The 20,357-nt window shown below is 42.4% G+C and overlaps 1 protein-coding gene across 1 annotated transcript in view; it reads left to right on the plus strand.

Moving 5' to 3' along the window:
* FANCC (FA complementation group C) overlaps positions 1-20,357 on the plus strand; it is a 69,860-nt gene that overhangs the window by 22,753 nt on the left and 26,750 nt on the right. Inside the window, exons 6-8 of the mRNA XM_081319362.1 lie at positions 11,546-11,665; positions 12,898-12,962; positions 14,298-14,459. Of these exons, the coding sequence (XP_081175488.1) occupies positions 11,546-11,665; positions 12,898-12,962; positions 14,298-14,459 (347 nt within the window). The remainder of the gene's footprint in view (positions 1-11,545; positions 11,666-12,897; positions 12,963-14,297; positions 14,460-20,357) is intronic.

Here is a 20,357-nt window from a genome sequence, read left to right on the forward strand (position 1 = left end):
TCAGGATGATGGAATAGGATTAAAGTTTAGATTTATAGAAACATGGTCAGGGAATACTTGGCTCAGGTTTAAATCTCTTGTGCCAGATGAGTCCTGAAGATAGTTGCTAACGATCTGGCCAACTGTCTATATTCTCTTCGAGAAATCCTGGAGAGTAGCTAAAGTGCCAAACAGTGAAAAGGACAAAACTTGTCTCTGTCTTAAAAAACGGGAAAAGGGAAGATCAAAATCTATTGTACTATTGACACCTGGGATGACCTGAATTGCAGAGAACATCCTAGAGCTATTTTAATATCTCAGGGGTTGCCACAAAGAAGAGGGAGTCATGCTATTCTTCAAAGCACCTTAAGGCAGGACAAGAAGCAACAGATGGAAACTAATCAAGGAGCGAAGCAACCTAGAACTAAGAAGAAATTTCCTGACATTTAGAAAAACAAACCATTGGAATAGCTTGCCTCCAGAAGTTGTGAATGCTCCAAAACTGGAAATTTTTAAGAAAAGTTTGAATAATCATTTCTCTGAAATGGTATAGGGTTTCCTGCCTGAACCTCCATGGTCCCTTCCAACTCTGTTGTTCTGTTCTATTCTATTCTATTCTATTCTATTCTATTCTATTCTATTCTATTCTATTCTATTCTATTCTATTCTATTCTATTATTCTATTCTATTCTATTCTATTCTGAGTTTTATAAACAGTGTACAGGTAGGTTGTGATTAGTGTGAGAATATAATGCATTCTGATAATTGGGCCTCCTCCACAATCACATGACAGAACTTCAGAAACTTAGCAGTACAGCTGGAAATACTGCCATTCTCACTGTCCCATGTTCATGTGACTGCATTTTACAGTGGTTTTGCTAAAAACTGACACTTCCAGTTTTAGGCAAAGTCACACCCATATTAAATCTTTGGTTCACTTAATGACTGCTGCATTCACTTAATGATGACCACCACAAAATGTCATCAGATTGGGTTGGTCACATTTTATGACCATCATGATGTAATAGGCAGGTTCCATTATGGTCGTATGTCGAGGATTACCTGAAGTTGTTAAATGTCTGGTAGCAAGAATATCTTCAGAAAGGTATTCCCTGTTCATTTAAGTAGCCAAAGTATCTTCCCTCTGAGAAAATAGGCATTTACAGTTTTTTAGATCAATGCTGGGATCAGTACCTGGACTTGGAAGCCAATGCAGATATTTCAGTATTGGATCATATAATCCCTGTATCTTGCACCAGTCAGTAGCTAGCCATTGCATCTTGCACAATTTGCAATTTTCATAGCGCACAGCAGTAATCAAAGTGGGTTGTAACAAAAGTATGGATAATTTTTGCTAAGTCCAGCTAACGCAGGAAGAAAAGCAGCTAACACATTAGCTATCATTGTGAAAAAGTGCCCTTTTCAATCCAATGACAAGTGGAGCTCCAAGACCACATCCCAAGTACAAACCTGTTGCTTTGGGAGGAGTACAATCGCATTCTGAGCAAGTTTCAGCTTAATTCAGAATCCGTTTTTTTTCTCTTACAAATATCCATTGGGTCTGGGTTTAATTTCAATATGTTGTCCGTCACTCAAGCCCAATATCAAGCATATTAATCAGGTATACCAAGAGTATTACTGTTTCATTAGAATGATAAGGTAAAGAGCAACAGAAAAGGTTGTTATCTGCAGACAGATGGCACAGCTCCAAAGCTCCAAATGACTATTCCCTTATGGTTGCATACAGATTAGATAATATAGGAGACAAGATATAAACGTGAAGGACATAAGAAATCTGTGACCCACGGTAGTTATCTAACAGTAGTCCCTTAGCACCCCCTTCTGGACATAACGTGACAGGGAGGACCTGCACCACAGCAAAATAATGCCCCCAAGCCCTTTTCAAGGCAAGCTATAAAAATACCCATTGGGTCAACGTTACTGAAATCTACTGAGAGGCCTAGGTGAAGAGAAAGGTCTACATTTCCCCACCGGCTTCCATCAAGGTGACTAAAGCCATTCTATTTCATTTCCTGAATGAATACCAATTGACATGGATTCAGAAAATCAATTCCATCCTGAAATTCTATGGCCAAAACTTTCTAAGTCACCTTGCTCAATGGAATATTTCAGAGTAGCCTAAATTTAGAAAAGTCTTTTAGGTCAGGGGGAAGACTTTGAAAGCATTTATAACTTTCCTGAAGACACATGCTCAATCACATAAAACAGGGCTTTTCAACCTCTTCACCCATTATACCACTTTTAGGATAAGGCACTCTCCGAGTACCACCAGTCGCCCAGCAAGGTGTCAAAAACGTGACCAAAAATATATATATGATAAAGTACAGGTAGTCCTTGACTTACAACATTTCGCTTAGTGACTGTTCGAAGTTACGACGGCACTGAAAAAAATGACTTATGACCATTTTTCACACTTATGACTGTTGCAGCATCCCCAGGGTCATGTGATTTACATTCAAATGCTTGGCAACTGATTCATACTTATGATGGTCAGTGTCCCAGAATCTTGTGATCACCTTTTGCAACTTTTTGACAAGCGAAGTCAATGGCTGGGGGAAGCAGCTCATCACTCAGGTTGCAGGGTGCCTGTGTGGGAGGAATCCATGGAGGGGGGGTGGGACTGGGGTGGGTGCCCTCCTTCCCTCCCTCTCCCATTGTCCTTTCCTTCCTTTCTTACCTCCTTTGTCCCTTCCTTCCTTCCCTTCCATCTCCCCTCCCTCCTCCCCTTCCCTCCTCCCTCCCTTCTCTGGGAGCTTGAGGTTGCTAAGTGAGGCCAGTAAATACTTGCTGCAAGGAAAGCAATGGGACGGCGCAGCAGAGGGAATTGGCGTTTCTCCGTGTGTGCTGATCAGCGCGTGCTGAGAAATGCCGGATCTCGAGTCTTCGTCCCAACTGCTTGCCTTGCTGCAAGGAAAGCAATTGGGACGCGCAGCAGAGGGAATCGGTGTTTCTCAGCACATGGTGATCAACCAGAAAGCAAGCTGAAACAAAGAGGGAGGCTGTCAGGAGCACAAGATCAGTGTGGGCTGAGAAACGCCGATCTCGTGCTCCTGGCAATCTCCCTCGATTTCCACATGTGAAGGTCAGGGCTGGCCTTACGGAGTCGCCAGAGCTCCCGTGGGCTGGGAGGATGCATACACAGGGCCGCTGATCAGCTGACGACTCTGTACCACCAGCCCCAACCTCTGCCGACAGGCTCCAGTTGGCAGAGGTTGGGGTCAGCTGTACAGAGTCACCAACAGTGGAGGGGGGAGGGAGTCAGGTGGGCACATTTTCCCCTCCACATTCTGATGGCTTCGCCTACCTTGGTGCGGATCAGAAAAAAACATGGGCCTTGATTCCCACCTGCTACTGCGGGATGAGTCCTGGGGAATCATTGCCGCTTTGCTTTCCCCTCCATAAAGAACATCGGGAAGAGAAGAGGGAGGAGGAAAAGAAAATGAACACCTACCTGGCGAGGATGTCTCTGTCCCCTTCAGTCTCAGGCTTGCTTCTGGGGAAAGGTTGCTGACAATGAGTCCAAGGGGATGGCGCGGCCTCACTCTGCGCTCTTCGCCTGCAGGCTGCCAGCAAGCAGCATGTTTTCCAGTAGCAAATGAGCTGGTAAGGAATGGGGGGGAGAGGCGAGGGAGAGGAAGGCAACGTCGTGTACCACCAGCCAGGTGCTCGCGTACCACCGGTTGAAAAGCCCTGACATAAAATACCTCCCTTAACCGTGGGGCCAGACTGAGCCTATTTGTTTAATTAGGCTCAATTAAGCAAGTAGTGGCCTTCATTTCTGCACACATACTCATCCACAATCTTAAAATCTATAAGCTGAAAAATATAAACCTGGCAAGCAACTGAGTCCAAATCAAAGGAAATTGTGATGAATCAAATCATACGGGGGTACTGCTAGTTCCAGTTTCTCTTGCCCGGTATCATGATCAATGAGGTGAATATGGCACAGCATCACCAGTTTGTTTGGTGCAAACACAACAGAGTTAGAGAAGTGATACCTCCATACACTGCTATAGAGGAAGATCTCAAATGGATCTGAAGAACAGCCCCATTCTGTGTCTAAAGTGATTTGTTGTGAAAGTTTCTGTAACTACTGTATATGCTATCCATTTGTCCATTATTTTCAGCCATTTAATGAACTGAGAATTCTGCTAGAACCTTAGAGCATCAACTGCCGGGGCCATTTCTGTTCTCTACAGATCATTCAGACTTTTAACACTACAGGTGGTCTGACACTTACTACTTATTGTTTAATGACTGTTCAAAGTTACTATAACCTTGAAAAGGATGCTTTACAGCTTCTAAAGCACTTCTGTAAAATATTTCCCCCACAGTTGCATAACCACATTTCGGGTTCTTGGCAGCTCAAATTTACAACCAGTTGCAGCATCCTGTAGTCACATGCCCATTGCTTGTGAGTTTTTGGGATTCACTAATCATCTGTGTGATGATTACTCGATTCCCCTAGTACCTTTAGAAAATTACCTATATCCAAAGCTATCCTGTTCTGGACAATGTTAGATGGTCTTCCATCTGTGCAAGGTTTGCAGCAGCTGTCAATCTAAAACAGACCAGGGAATTATTTGTCCATGACTACAGAGTTGCCTTTCCACTCTCAGGTCACCGTCACCAGAAGAATAGAACACAGATTCCATATGTATATGGTTGACATGACAGACATAAAACTGAGCCATTCCTGACTGGGTAGTCTTGGCCATATATGTTGGAATTTCTTTCCCTGGCCTACTGCAGCCTGCACTATTTCTTTAGACAGACCCAAGAGAAATGACTGTCCCCTTATTAATGAGGCATATGGTGCAAATTGGAAAGCAATTCTGCTTCCATAACACACTCCCTCCAAAGTGTTCAAGTTACCACCTTCTACTGTGTGGCACTTGCATATTATTCTGTCTAGAGGGCCACTCAACTCAAGCAGATTTTCAAGAGATACAGAGGAGTCTGATTCTAGAAAAAGTGTCATAATTCTTTTACTGAAGTTTGCATCTGCCTGCATGCAGTGAAATTATATGTTGAAGTTACTGAAATTTTATAATTCCATTTTACCTTGAATTTGAAAACTAAATAACTAAAAACTGGTGCATACTTTTAAAACCATACTTTCTAAGTAGTCTTGGAAGAACTACAAAAATTAGTCCATGTTCATTTGTTGATCTACTTGCCAGTTTTAGTGAAGAAAGATAAAGTATTTGAAGGTTACTAACCTGTGAAATCAACCATAACCTGGTAAAACCACTCTGTTAATGAAAATGACATAATTTCCACATTAATCACCATATCGTCTACCTTGAATGAATACTTGGCATCATGCAATATGAGTTGTGCTGTTTTTCAGAGAACTGAAACTTTTTAAAACTAATTTATGTTATGGTTTTCAAAGGAAAGAAAATCCGCTATAACACTAATCCACTAATTCTTTTCAGTACTTTTCATTTATAGTTCTAGTGGCTGGAATTTATTTAGAAATACCAATTTTTATTTTGCTAACATTGAATCAAATCTATTTAGAAAGTGTAAATCACTTTCTAATTTTTAACTATATCCCTTTAAAGTTATATTTTAAAAAATATAAAGGCAATTCATGTATCAAAACATCATTAAACCCACGCCTGGTAATAGAAAATATCAAAGAAGAACCATGAAGATTCGAATGTCTGCCTCAATAAAATGACGTTTACAGTCTAGTGAAATGACAGAACTAGTACAATTCTATAGATAAGGTGATTTACCTCATGCAAGGCCTATTAAGTGAGTGCAGCCGAATAACTATGCATAGAGCTCTAAATGAACTTTTATCTCAATTACATTTACCTACTTTACTGATAGGATAGTTGTGATTTGAGTGATGGTCTCACTGTTATTGGGGAAAATTTTAATAAGTTATTTAATGTATTTTACTAATATTTTTGGGGGGGAGAGGCTCTGCTCAGCATGTGTTGGGGTAAGAACAAATGGACACCTAGACATTTGTGAAACCAAAGTTGAACATACTATACAAGTTAATAATTTTATGCATATCAAGTGGGAATGGATTGCAGAAATAATTTTATTGTAGGAATAGAAAAATTTTCATATAATTTGTTTTCAAAATTCAGTATCATCAATTTCCTATAAAGCTAACACTAGCAATGAAAATTATTAAAAGTAAAGCAAAATGCTAAATGATGTTGAATTATACTTACACTTCTCCCCTTTCAGCTAGCCAGGAAACCAGGTTTCATTGGTAAAATTTTATCAATATCTCTTCTTGAAATAAAAGCCATTTCTTATTATTTGCTAGCAGTCATGTCATACTCATCTGGAAGTACCTACTGTATCATTTGGTTTTGCCTTTCTAAGAACTGTCTCTTAGTAGTTATTCCAGCTAGTCAATAAATGTTTAGGTAACTAAATAAAAATTAAATGCTGAAATGTTCCCCCTAGTATTTTCTTTTACCCGTTTCTTTCTCATCCCATTTTCCTTTATATATTTCTTATATGGTTTGAAGCCTGAGGCAGAAAATACACTGTTTTACTATTTTTAAATACATTTTTGTTATAAATACCATTTGCCATAAATGTTGGATTTTTTTTTGTTTTTATAAGAAATTAAATACAGAGTTTCTAGTTCTATAGCAAAATGTGGACACATACGTACAGACACACCATCATACAGGCAAAAAAAGAATGTTCAGTTCCTTCCAGGTTGGACGGTGTAGATTGAATAGCTGCAGCACATGAAAGTGATTAAAAGAGGACTGCAAATATAATAACGACAACATGGAGCAGACTACACTATTCAATATTGGAATGCCAGGTTCACTTTAATCACAGTGCTTCCCATAAAGTGGGTGGTCACAGTATGCAGAGAATTGTCTGGAATACTTTCTGGAATACAGATTGCAACAGTATAGAAGAAGACAAAGTTCCAAAGATCTCCTAAGGTTGTTTTTTTTTAAGTGTGTTTCACCTTAACTTATTTAGGCTCCTCAATTTTGCCAGTAGCTTTTGTAGAAGATAGACTTGGGGAAGGAAATGAAGATTTTTGAAATAAACCATTTACTGTCAGTTAGCTCTTTCTTCAATCATAAAGGAGGGCTGCTGAAAATTTTTTAATAAGTAATTACTTTTGCCCTTGCAACATTAGCAATTTATTTTTAGTAAGATCTATAGAATGGTACATGTTTTGTCTTACTGTTTAAAATCTTTTTATTTAAATACTAAAGTGCAATGAATCTAACGATCAGTCTCTGATTTAAATATTAAGGAACTTGTTTTGGTTTTACTCTGAAGCTTCATTTAATTAGTTTAGAAAACATTCTAACATTGGTGGGAGGGGATAAAAATGCATGGTTTTACTATGTGTGTGTATGAGAGAAAAAAGAGTATGTAGTGTGTGTACAATCATTGATTTGATTTCAGAATAGTAATACTGTGCAGACCACAGTGATGTGCTAATGTAATGACAAACATTTTAGAATAGGGCTGTCAGCTGTGAAAATTCACTGAAGGTCTTTGGTCCAATCATATCTCTGCTCAGTTTACCTGCAGGCTTGTTGAGGGATAAATTTTGCGGAGAGACTGAGCTCCTGAAGAAATATGGTCTATAAATCTATAAAATAGAATGAATAAATCAATTACATCTGGTGGCTAATATCCAGCAGCAGCAGCTGTTGATAGGTTTGCCTGATTTTGTTCCTAAATCATTGAATATTTTTTGTCCAAAACAAAATAAAAATCCTGAAATTAAGGGGACTGGAATGGAACCAAATCTGATCAAATGGAAGCCTTATCTCTTAAAAATCTAAATAATTGCTCATGAGGTCACTTCAGCTGAATGTTGCTTCATTCATATGTCTGGCTTCAAAAACTTTTAAATTGCATCCGGACTACAAACCTATGAAATTGTAATTGGCAGAAAGCCATCCTTTCTGTCTCTTCCACAAATTACTGCTTAAATTAAGAAAACCTACACCATGGTTTTGTCTCTTAAGTATAGGATGAAGAAGTAAAATAAGAAAGAAGAAAAGAGAGAAAGAAGATGGATGACACACTCCACTATTCAGTCTCAGTTGTTCAGCATCAAATGCAGCCCTACTTTTACAGAAATTGGAAAAAATATTGTTTCTTGATATTTGGGTTGTGGGAAACAGTGGGGTTCAGAACAAGCTGCTTATCAGAAATCTAAATAGGATTCAAAACAAACTCCTCATTAAAAAATCTGACCATGGAAGGAAAAACAATACAGAAAAGTAGTAAAGTTACTTTGTTAGCACAACTGAAACTTTGAATGGTCGGAAAACAGAGCAGTTGTTAGGCAAGGACTGCATGTAGGCTAATCAAAAGATGACAAGGAAGTGACTTACTTCCAACACCTTTTGATCCAGGAAAGGATGCAATTTGATTGGCTGAAAGCTCTCCTATTCATATCCTCTATCTCAGGCATGACAAACTGCCAGCCCGTGGGCCGGATGCATCATGCCGAAACCGCCCCCACTCCATTGCCGGCAATGGGGAAAAAGTCGCAATATGTCGCGCGACGTCATTCAGCGTCAGCCTGTGATACCGGCAACTGAGTCTGATGATTCTGAAGAGGAGGAGGAGGAGGGGTTTGGAGAGCCTTTGGTGTCAGAGGGAGGCTCTGATGCACTGCAGGACTCTCAGCCTGGCCCCTCCCATCATGTTCCTCATCAGACTTAGCTGTGTGAGCACGAGGTATTGGACGTAGATGATTCACAGCTGGATCTATTAAGGGATGCTAGGAGCAGGAGGCAATCCAGCAGAGTAGAACAGAGAAAGGCCATGAGGCAACTCGGTGAGAGGAGAAGGCAATGAGAAGCCACGCCTTGGGACTGCTGATAAAAGGGGAAGGTGTGGGAGGTGCTGGTTGCTGAAGGCAACCGTTTGAAGATCTTCTGCTAGAGTCCTGGTCTGTTATTCCTCTTTAACTCTTGTTTGAGCTTTCGGTTTAACTCTTGTTTGAACTTTTTGATTTCTTTGTAAATAAATTTGGTTGGGTTTTTCCAGCCTGTTGACTATAAAAAGGGGTTGTCCCTGACATTCAAACAGGGCCGGTCGTAGGCTGGAACAGAAGAACACATTGCGAGTTTGACATGCCTGCTCTATCTGCTGCTTTAGCAGGAGCCTTTTTATTGTGTAGATGCTGCATTGGGTGAAGAACAGTGCCATCCAGAACAATAGATAGAACATCCATTAAGTCATGCAACATCCATGCATATTATCTTTCATTTTATGACATCTTGCCCTTTATATAAATGCAGCTCATGCCTGATAGGAACATTCTGCTCAAAAACGTTAAATGAATTTCAGACAATCTGGTTTAATTTTTTCCATTTACCTGACTAAAAAAACCTCCCACTTTCAACTGGAAAGAAAGTAAAGAAAAAAGAAGAAAAGCTGCTTTTGAGGAGAGAGGCTCCACCCTGGGAAATACAAGAAATCCCTGATTTACATCTTTAGAGTTCTGAACAGCACACAATAACGAGTATTTATGGATCATAGACATACCCTTACTCAGCAAAACAACAACTTTTTACGCTTGAAATGCTAAAGGGATAAAAGAGCCATAGGAAACAAGTCAAACCAACAACTTCAAACATGGCTTTGAAGCTAAATGCTCCATGGACTGCACCAACAGTTCACAAGAGCTCATGCACACACATTTAACAATATAATGCCTTTTATGCGTGTGTGAATTTTGAATGACCTCTGAAATCACCGTAAGCAAGAAGATGCTGGAGTACAGGGCATAGAGTACAGTTATGAATAAATTATGACACCAGCATAAAAAACTCTTTTAAGAGCCAATTACTCTTTATTTCTAAAATGCACTCAGTTAAAAATCACAGAACCAACCAGACCCAACAAGCTATCAGCAGATGTTTTTGTGGAAAGGGTAATAATAATTGAACTATTTTGATGATGTCTTACTGAATTTGTGTGCACTTTGCACGCTCTTCTATTCTGTTGATTGCGTAGCTGGTGTCTTTGAAGATGAAGACATCATCTACAGAATGCACGTGCGTGCACACACTAAATCTCAGCAGAAACCAACATTACATGTACATTCACCGATGTAGCGAACAAAAGCAGCATGTTCACTCCAAATACTTGCAGGTAGTCCTCAACGTGCGACGACTCATTCAGTAATCATTCAAAATTGTGACGACACTGAATGAGGGGCATCTTTCCCGTCAATTTTCCACAAGTAAAATCAAACAGGAAGGCAGCGGGAAAGATCAAAAGTTGCTCCTGTAAGTTACTTTGCTGCTTTTTCTCCCAAGCAGCCCCATTACAGAGTATGAGATCCTGGGGAAATATTCCTTAGCAAATGTCCCATGAACAGCCATACTCCATAATGTGCACCCGCCTGCAGCCCCCATTGACCCACTTGCAGCCTGTGTTGGCTTGCATGCCTATGGCCCTTGCCAGGCCACCCATGACCCATGCCAGCCAGCCTGCCTATGGACCCCAGCACTGGCTGCACTTCCTAATGCTTCTGCAGCATGCTCACACATAACTCCTACATTCCCTATCTGAGACCCCTACATCTTCCTGCTTAACAGGATGGCAACTAGGATAGCTGGGATTGTTGTCGCTAAGTGATAAAATCACATGATGTCACCTTTATGACCACATTGCTTAGAGATGGCAATCACGGTTCCAGTTGCAGGACTACCTGTACATCATGTATATGAGATTAAGCAAAGGAGTGATATTACCTCCAGCATTCCACCTGTACTGCATGACTGGGTGAGTTCTTACCCCAGCTCCTGCCAACCTAAAGTCTGAAAGCATGCAAATGCAAGTAGATAAATAGGTACCACTTTGACCAGAAGGTAACTGTTTCATGTGTGCCTTATTTATATTATTTATATTTAACATAAATAAACACCATTTTCCCCTACTGGATAATGGGTTTTGCTATAGAATTAACAGACTCTTGATTTTATCTGTTTATCAGATTTGTACATTGTCATTTAACTTTTTGTCACTACGATGTTCATTCAGTCTTGTTTTAAAAATCCAAACCACATTTAAAAATTGTGCCAGTTTTGACATGTATGCCGCTAGGTGGCAGTAAAACAACTATTCTGTAGAAAATATATACTTAATTTTCAAGTACATCTATGAAGTATCTAACCTGCCCAACTAATATTCCACAAAAATATAATAAGCAAGAGTTGAATGTTGCTCTTTTCCCACTTTTATTAATGTTTTTCTTTTGTACGGTATCTTTTTTTAAAAAAAAATCTCTACTTTTATTCTTTACACCAAAAGAGTACCGGTATATTAGTCTGAATCACTGAATCAGTTCAAGGCAGGTTTATTACTGAATGTATTTGGGCTGGTTTCTTTCAGTAGATTCCTGTATTCTATTAAGTCAAACATGCCTTTTCATATTTTAGATATTGAAGTCACATTATTGTTGCTATAACATGATGTATCCTTTCCCCATTTTCATATAAGATAAAAAAATTGGTGGAATATATTTTAATTATTTCCTCTGTTGACATGTTCCTTTTAGAACTCATTGTGCCATCTGCTGTCATTTTGTGGACTGGGAAATCATGGTACTGATATTAATAAGTTTATTTCGACTCTTGGCTTCACCTCAGTAGATTACTACTCTAAAGTCATTGAAAATGTGAGTATTTTGTATAAGTTGTCAATTCGGCAAAGTGAATCTTCATTTACCCCTGATTTTGACACATGTAGAGAATAGCTAATATCTTCCTCCAAGTTGTCAGGCATCTACAGTATTGTTAGTTGTCACTAATTCTCATGAATAACCTAAAATACTTGTCCCTACCAGTTTACGAAATGGAGGAATGTGGCTGCTTTGACTTACAGCATAAAAGATCAGCCAGAAGTTCCTATCTAGCAAAGAGCTGATTTGCTAAATATGATTGATAATAGCTGTCTCTTTGTAAAGAATATAATGGGAATGATTGTAGAGCAAGTTCTTTATTTCCATTCCAGTTTTTCTTGCCTAGAGGGTAATTTCTGTGGCCAAAATGAGAAACCCAAGACAAAGCAATGGATGGAGCTAGAATGAAAACTAAATTGGATTTAACATGTTTTTAAACCATGCACAATTCTTCTATTTTCTGTACATAGTTAGCTTTTTATTATACTTGTTTACTGGTGAACCAATTAAATGTGTAAATGCTGAAGTTTAATATAGTCCATCATATTAAATATACTCCATTATTACTTGATTAATAGTCATATTAATAATGAAATTAGAACGCTGAGCCTGTTGATCAGAAGGTCGGCAGTTTGGCGGGTCGAATCCCGAGTGCCGCGTAACAGAGTGAGCGCCTGTTTCTCGTCCCAGCTTCTGCCAACCTAGCAGTTCGAAAGCACGTAAAAATGCAAGTAGAAAAATAGGGACCACACCGGTGGGAAGGTAACAGCGTTCCGTGCGCCTTTGGCGTCTAGTCATGCCGGCCACATGACCACGGAGACGTCCTCGGACAAGCGCTGGCTCTTCGGCTTTGAAACGGAGATGAGCACCGGCCCCTAGAGTCGGAAACGACTAGCACGCATGTGCGGGGGAACCTTTACCTTTTTTATACCTCTAGGACTAAAGACAAAAACTTGGAATGGATGTCTTTATAGGACATTGTTAGAACTAGAATTTAAACAGAGAAAGCAAAAAGTAACTTTCATTCTTAGAAGGAAAAGCTATTTTGAATTGTTTTTTTGACATAAAGTAAATTTGGAGAAATTATTTTCTCATCTTTCAGGCCTCAACAAATAGATTATTCATTCACCTGGAAGCACAAATATAACAGGGAGAAAATATCACTGATGTAATCATTACTGGATGATTTTTGATATTATTTTAAGTTGATAATTACATTTATTTAACAGATAGTCTCATCGTTAGTGATGGAACTCAGCAGAACCCAAGTTAATGGATTTAATGGTCAACAAACGTAGGTATTAATATTAATAGAACTTTGTATAAGTAACTAGTGCAAATAAAGTTCTATGGAAAGATACGTAAGACTGAAACTTATTAAAATTACATAGACATATTCCAAACTATGCATAAGCATGGTTTTATTTATTTATAGAAATGATACATGTTACAAATAATATAAAAACAGCTCAAAGAAAGTCCTCAAATTGCTTTGTGGTCCTAATTTTTCACCAATTTTAACATTGAAAGGGCAGATAAAGTTGTCATCTGTTGGACTTTCTCTTCAGGTGGGTGGTTGTTGTTTTTTAATGCAGTAGTGCCTATGATAGTTTTTTGACAGGAAAGACATCTATGGTGGTAGCAAAAAAGATCAAGATGTGGTTGCAGTCCATAGGCTGAAACCCTAACCCTTTTCTACAAGCATTGACTGCCATATTAATTCTTCCCCCTCTTCACAGACACTAATGTTAAATACTTATTTTTAAAATAATATTAATATTAATGTTGAGTTTTTTGTCAGCTAAAAATTGAAGTTTTCAGCAACTATAATCAAGTGGTTTGCGGGGTGGGGGGTGCCTTGGAGACTTGGGTTGTCATGTTTGTCATATAGAAATACCTAATGCCTCCAGATATATTGGACTAACATTCTTAATTCTCCCCCCCCCTATTATGAATGTTTCTAGTTACAGCAGGAAAAGAATGAAGTTTAGAGCTCACTACTAAAAAAAAACTTTTTTGCAGTCACGAAGCAGCCTAAGTGAATATTGAAAACTAAATTGACACTATCAAGCTAAGTAGGAAAGGAAACAGCATTTTGGCTAAAAGACTATTAAATAAAAAAAATACTGGGATGCTTGCTCAGGCTACACATGTATGACAAAACAGAAAAGAGATTAAAATAAGCAATACTATAAAAATACTGATAGATAAAAAAATAAAATCATCCAAAAGGGATTTCAGGATTATAAATTTCTCTTACAGACTTTTGTCATACACAGTAGCTGACATGGCATGTACACACCAAAGTATAAAAAAAGAAGTTAAAAAGTAACCAATGGTTAATGCTGAGCCTAAGCCAAATTTGGCTCTCTATCCTCAGGCAAGTTCATTTGTTTTAGTTAGTCTGCCTGATTTTACACACTGCCACACAAAATCTGGCAGCCTTGTGAAGAGCTTAGTACATAGGCACGTTATGTGCTGTAAGTTTGCCATTTTATAAATAGAACTTCTTGACAATGTGTATTTAATGAACAATTTAATATATTTTGTTAAATTAAATTTATATACTGCCCAGCTCCCAGTGAAAAGTTTCCTCATCTATGTAAGAGGTCTAATTTTGTTTCTACAGCATCTCTTGTCGAGTAACATCCATGTCTCTTCTCTGTGTACCTCTTATAACTCTGCCTGATGTAAAACCACTGATTGAAGCACTCCTTAACTATCATGATCATGGACCACAAGAAGTGCTTCACTCTCAGTTTTTAGAAGCAGTGAATGAGGCTATACTACGGTAAGTAGGCTCCAAAATAAGAACCTTTTCTTTTTTTTTTTTTTATTGAAAAGTTTTAAAATACAGTTTTCCCTTAAGAAACCCCCCTTCCCCCTCCCTGCTCCCCCCCTACCTCCCCCCAACCTCCCTCCCTCCCCCCCTCCCTCCACCCTCCCCCACCCCCCCCCCCCGACTTCCCAGAGCTAAATACAAGGTATATACATATAAAAAGGCAACCATAGACAACCATATACTAACAACTATAAGTTCTAAAATCCATCACTCTCTAACTTATATAGGATAAGACACACCTTAACAATATTAAATATATATAAAAAACTAGAATAAAAAAAACGAAAAAAAAAACGAAAGAAGACTTATTCGAATGCTACATAAAACTTCTTAACCCTATACTTGTTCTGGATAAACTCAATCCATTTTCTCCATTCCATAATATAGCGTTCTTGCGAATGATCTTTCAAATAAGCCGAGATCTTCGCCATCTCTGCCAGGTCGGAAACCTTTAAAGTCCACTCTTCTATGGTCGGCAGTTCCTCTTTCTTCCAATATTGGCCTATCAAAAGTCTTGCCGCCGTAATTAAGTTCAACATCAGCTTGGTGTCCACAACTGTAGCGTCTGCAATGAACCTTTTCTTGTCTACTAACAAAAATGCTAATTCAGTAACCCTATTTGTTGAAAATTAATTTTATATATCTGTGCTGGACTAAGAATTTATTAGGGTCTATTAACAGTTTATGGATAGGTTCTCAGACATGGGTTTTCATAAACTATCTTGATTATTCCCTCATTTGATGAGCTTTTGGGCATTCTGCATAATTGATGCAAATGTTGGAAATCTGTTTCTACAGATGGATTTCATTTTGTAAATTGAGAAAGAATGTGTTTTATTTGTAAAATAACTCGTTTACCACTGCTATGATGTTTTTTGTAATGATGATTCAGATGATACTTTTGAAAAATGTTAGCCTAACATAAAACATTAAGTCTTATCCATATATTCAGTAGAGATAAATGCCTTTTGGCCACGTATAGAAATATGATGAAAGTGTTTTCTTTTTCCAGGAAAGAGTAGTAATCTCTACATCACAATACAATAAATAGCAAATTCACATTTTATTTTAGATTTTGTTCAGAATTAAATGGAGCTATTGTTTTGCACACCCATATTTTAAAGGAAGTCTTCTTCAATCTAGGATATTTCAGTGTGTTAAACTAAATGTAGCATTACCACCAGCCAGCGTGATCAGTGACTCCACTGCCTGGGGATGAGGGAAACAATTATCAAATATGTTTGGAGGACACCATGAGCTACTGCTCTAAAGTGATCAGTTCCTTCTGCTGTTTCTCTTCTACAACCTTTCTGTTTGGTTAATAGGATGTACTGGAAGAAAAGGACAGAGTCTCTAATGGGGATGCCTGCAAGCAAAAGTCAATGGGAAAGCCAGATTCATTTAACAACCATGTTACAATTGTTCTCGACTTACAACTACAATTGAGCCCCCAATTTCTGTTGCTAAGTGAGACAGTTGAGTGAGAGAGACAGTGAGTTTTGCCCCATTTTATGACCTACCTTATTATAGTTGTTGAGTGAGTCACCGCAATTGTTAAGTTAGTAACCCGGCTGTTAAGTGAATCTTGCTTCCCCATTGACTTTGCTTATCAGAAGTTCACAAAAGATGATCACAGGACTCTGGGACACTGCAACCGTCATAAATATGAACCAGTTGCCAAGCGTCTGAATTTTGATCACTTGACCACAAGTTGTAAGTCAAGAACTTATATATATATACTTGTTGACTTAGAACCCAAATGTGTGCTTTGCATAACATTTCATACCTGTTGTGACTCAGGGCCAGCCTGTGGTTTCGGCAGCCGGCTCAGATGTGTCGGATGACTCAGATGAGGGGGAGGAGGACCGTGTGGGAGACGAACCGGTTGATGATGGCGTGGAGGCTTGGCAGAGTTCCCAGCCGGGGCCCTCTTCTCAGCTGCGTGAGCCCGATAGTGCGGAAGATGATGACCCACAGCTGGCCCTGTTCAAGGACGCCCGACGCAGGAGGCAGTCGAGCAGGAACAAACAAAGAAAGAATGTGGGACTCCTCGGGAGGAGGCACAGGGAGACCACGCCCTGAGCTCTCTATAAAAGGAGTGTTTGGGGAGGGGCTGGTTGCTGAAAGCAACTTTTCCGCTTGAGAAGACAAGCTCTAGTGTTTTTGTTAACTGCGTAATTAAATCTTGGCAGATGCCTTTTAGCCTTGGACGCTCTCCAGTCTCTTCTTTCTGAATAGGGGTTTGCCTTACTCAAGGCCAGAAGAGGGCTGGTTCAGAACAGTTTGCTTTCAGCCCCCCACCCCTTATTACTACGATGGAGCAGCTTCTTGCCGAGAATGCCCAGCTCACCCAGCAACTCACTTTGCTGGCAGCTCAGGTGGCACAACTGCAAGCTCAGGTACATGCTGCACCCCCACCCAGGAGGAAATGTCAGATAGCTATGCCGGATAAATTTGCTGGTAAACCAGAACTGTTTCCTGCCTTCCTGGGACAATGCCAGCTTTATATCAGCGTGAGAGCAGCTGATTTCCCCACTGACCGAGATAAGGTGGGATTCATGTTGAGCCTTCTGTCGGGAGATGCAGCTCGTTGGGGCACGCCTCTGTTGGCACAGCCTAGCCCTTTGTTGGATAACTTTGGGGGGTTTTGTGACCATATGCGCCTCATGTACGAGGACCCGATTAAGGCGCACACTGCCACCCGACGCCTGAAAGCTTTGAGGCAGGGTCAGCACCCTCTACAGGCCTATATCAGCGATTTCCGGCTGCTTAGCCAGGATTCCGCCTGGAATGAGGCTGCGCTCGTGGATGCCTTTCAGGATGGCTTGTCAGAGGAGATGTTGGATGAGCTGGCCCGCGTGGACATTCCCTCAGACCTGAATGGGCTGATCCATCTTTGTCTGCGGATCGATGCCCGGCTGCAGCAGCGTAAGAGTCGCCGTGCCACCCCACAGACCCCTGCCGCCCCTGTTGTGCGTGAGCCCCCAGTCCAGAGGGAGGAGCCAATGGAGCTGGGTGCCGCCAGGTCCCGTCTATCGGTGACGGAAATGGACAGACGACGATCGGAGGGGTTGTGTTTTTACTGTGGGGACCCTGGACATTTGGCTGCTTCTTGCCCGAAGAAGCGTCAGCGGGCGTCAGTGACCAAGCCTGCCCCGAGAAAGTCCCCTGCTTTGCTATCGGGAAACGGCCCGAGCCCGATCTAGACGGTGTGATAGATCGGGCGACCCACAACGACCACGCCGAGCGACGCCGTTCCGACGGTGCCTGTGAACCTCCACGGCATTTGATTCTGGAGGCACGACTGATCCTTCCTGGCAAGCCAGAGGGGATTCCGGTCCATGCCTTAATTGACTCTGGGGCTACCACTAACTTTATGGATTCGGCCTTTGTGGCCAAATGGGCTGTTCCCCAGTGTCCAGTGGATCCGCCCATGCTTGTGGAGACCATCGATGGTCGAGTGCTCCTGTCCGGGCCTATTACGGCCGCCACGCAACCCGTGTGTATGGCCATCAGTACCCATGTGGAGGCCATTCAGTTTTACGTCACTTCGGATCTGCACTTCCCCGTGGTCTTGGGACTGGCGTGGCTCCGGGCGCATGATCCACAGATCTATTGGTCTCAGAACTTGGTCACCTTCCCAAGTTTGCAGTGCGTGGACCACACCCGCCATATCTGTGCCGGCCAGGTGGAGGGTTCCTCAGGGGTTTCCTTGCCTCCCGAACTGTCCGACTTTGCTGATGTGTTCAGCGAGTCAGAGGCGGACCAATTACCCCCGCACAGGCCCTATGACTGTTCCATTGATCTAGTCCCTGATGCGCCTCTCCCAGTGGGGCGTTTGTACTCCATGTCGGAGCCCGAGTTGGCTGCATTGCGGGACTTCCTGACAAAGAATTTGGCTCGTGGTTTCATCCGGCCCTCGTCCTCGCCAGTGTCTGCGCCCGTGCTCTTCGTCAAAAAGAAGTCGGGCGAGTTACGGCTTTGCTGTGACTACCGGAAACTCAACGCCATCACGGTGCGTAACCGCTACCCGCTGCCCCTCATCCCCGAGCTCTTGGACCGACTCCGGGAGGCTAAGATCTTCACGAAACTGGACCTGCGTGGAGCTTACAACCTCGTCAGGGTTCGGCCGGGTGATGAGTGGAAGACGGCGTTTGGTACTCGCTATGGACATTTCGAGTACACGGTGATGCCGTTTGGCCTGACCAACGCCCCCGCTGTGTTTCAGCATTTTATGAACGATATCTTTCGGGATCTGTTGGACCAGTTTGTCGTGATTTACCTGGACGACATCCTGATTTACTCCCCGTCGCGTGAAGCGCATCATCAGCATCTCCGTCAGGTCCTGCAGCGCCTCCGGGAACATCGGCTGTTTGCCAAGTTGGAGAAGTGCCAGTTCTACCAGGTGACCATCGATTTCCTGGGTCACCGCATTTCTCCTGAGGGCATCGCCATGGAGCCGAGTAAAGTCGAGTCGTTGCAGAGTTGGCAACCCCCGCGTCGCGTGAAGGACGTTCAGCGACTCCTTGGATTTGCCAACTACTATCGGACATTCATCCCTGGCTTTGCTGCCTTGACAGCCCCCCTCACCCGGCTCCTGCAGAAGAAGACTCAGTTCCAGTGGAACGCCCCCGAACAACAGGCGTTCCAGGCTTTGAAGGACGCCTTCATGAAGGAGCCCATCTTGAAACATCCCGACCCGCAACGGCCGTTTGTCGTGGAGGCGGACGCCTCCGACATTGCCATTGGGGCCGTGTTACTCCAGGCAACGACGCCCAGCGGTACCCTTTTCCCTTGCGCGTATCACTCTCGGAAATTGAACCCCTCGGAGCGCAACTATACCATCTGGGAGAAGGAGCTGCTGGCCATCAAGGCGGCGTTCGAGGCTTGGAGGCATCATCTGGAGGGGGCGCGGCATCAGATCGAGGTCCGGACGGACCACAAGAATCTGGAAAGCCTGCAGACCGCTCGGAATTTGAATCAACGCCAGATCCGGTGGTCCCTCTTCTTTGCGAGGTTTGACTTCCGGGTGCGGTACATACCAAGCGGGCACAACCAGAGAGCGGATGCTCTGTCCAGAAAGCCCGAATACACCCGAGCGGAAGACAAGCTTCCGCCCAGGACAGTGATCCCCGTCGAGTCTTTTGCTGCGGTGCGGGAGCCGGTGGATATACGGGCTCGGATCCGGGAGGCGCAGCAGCAGGAGGCGTGGGTGGCTCAGCGGAAGGAAGAGGTGGGGCCAGATTCGCCTTGGTCGGTCGCGGATGGACTCCTGTATTATCGTGACCGGCTCTATGTTCCAGGAGGGCCACTCAGGGGACTCGTCCTCAGCCAGTGTCATGATAACCCGGCTGCGGGGCATTTTGGCCTGTTCAAGACTCTGAACCTGGTCTCCCGTACCTTCTGGTGGCCCCGAGTCCGACACGATGTCCAGTCTTATGTCACCTCCTGCATTCCTTGCAGGCAGGCCAAGTCAGCGACAGGGGCCCCGCCTGGTTTACTGCAGCCCTTGCCAACACCCAAGAGACCCTGGGGGGCTGTGTCCATGGACTTTCTGACGGATCTACCCCCATCCTCCGGCTTCACGACAGTGTTTGTGGTGGTGGACATGTTGACCAAGATGGCGCACTTCATCCCCTGTCGCGGCTTACCGTCAGCTCGCGCCACTAGTCGCATGTTCATCCAACAGGTGTTCCGGCTGCATGGCCTTCCCGATAGAGTCGTCTCCGATAGGGGGGCCCAGTTTACAGCCCGCTTCTGGCAGGAGTTGATGCGGGCGTTGGACATTAAGGTTTGCCTCTCGTCCGCGCATCATCCTCAGACCGACGGGGGTACCGAGAAGGTCAT

This window comes from Vipera berus, assembly GCF_964194415.1.
Source record: "Vipera berus genome assembly, chromosome: 2".
NCBI classification, from domain to species: Eukaryota; Metazoa; Chordata; class Lepidosauria; order Squamata; family Viperidae; genus Vipera; species Vipera berus.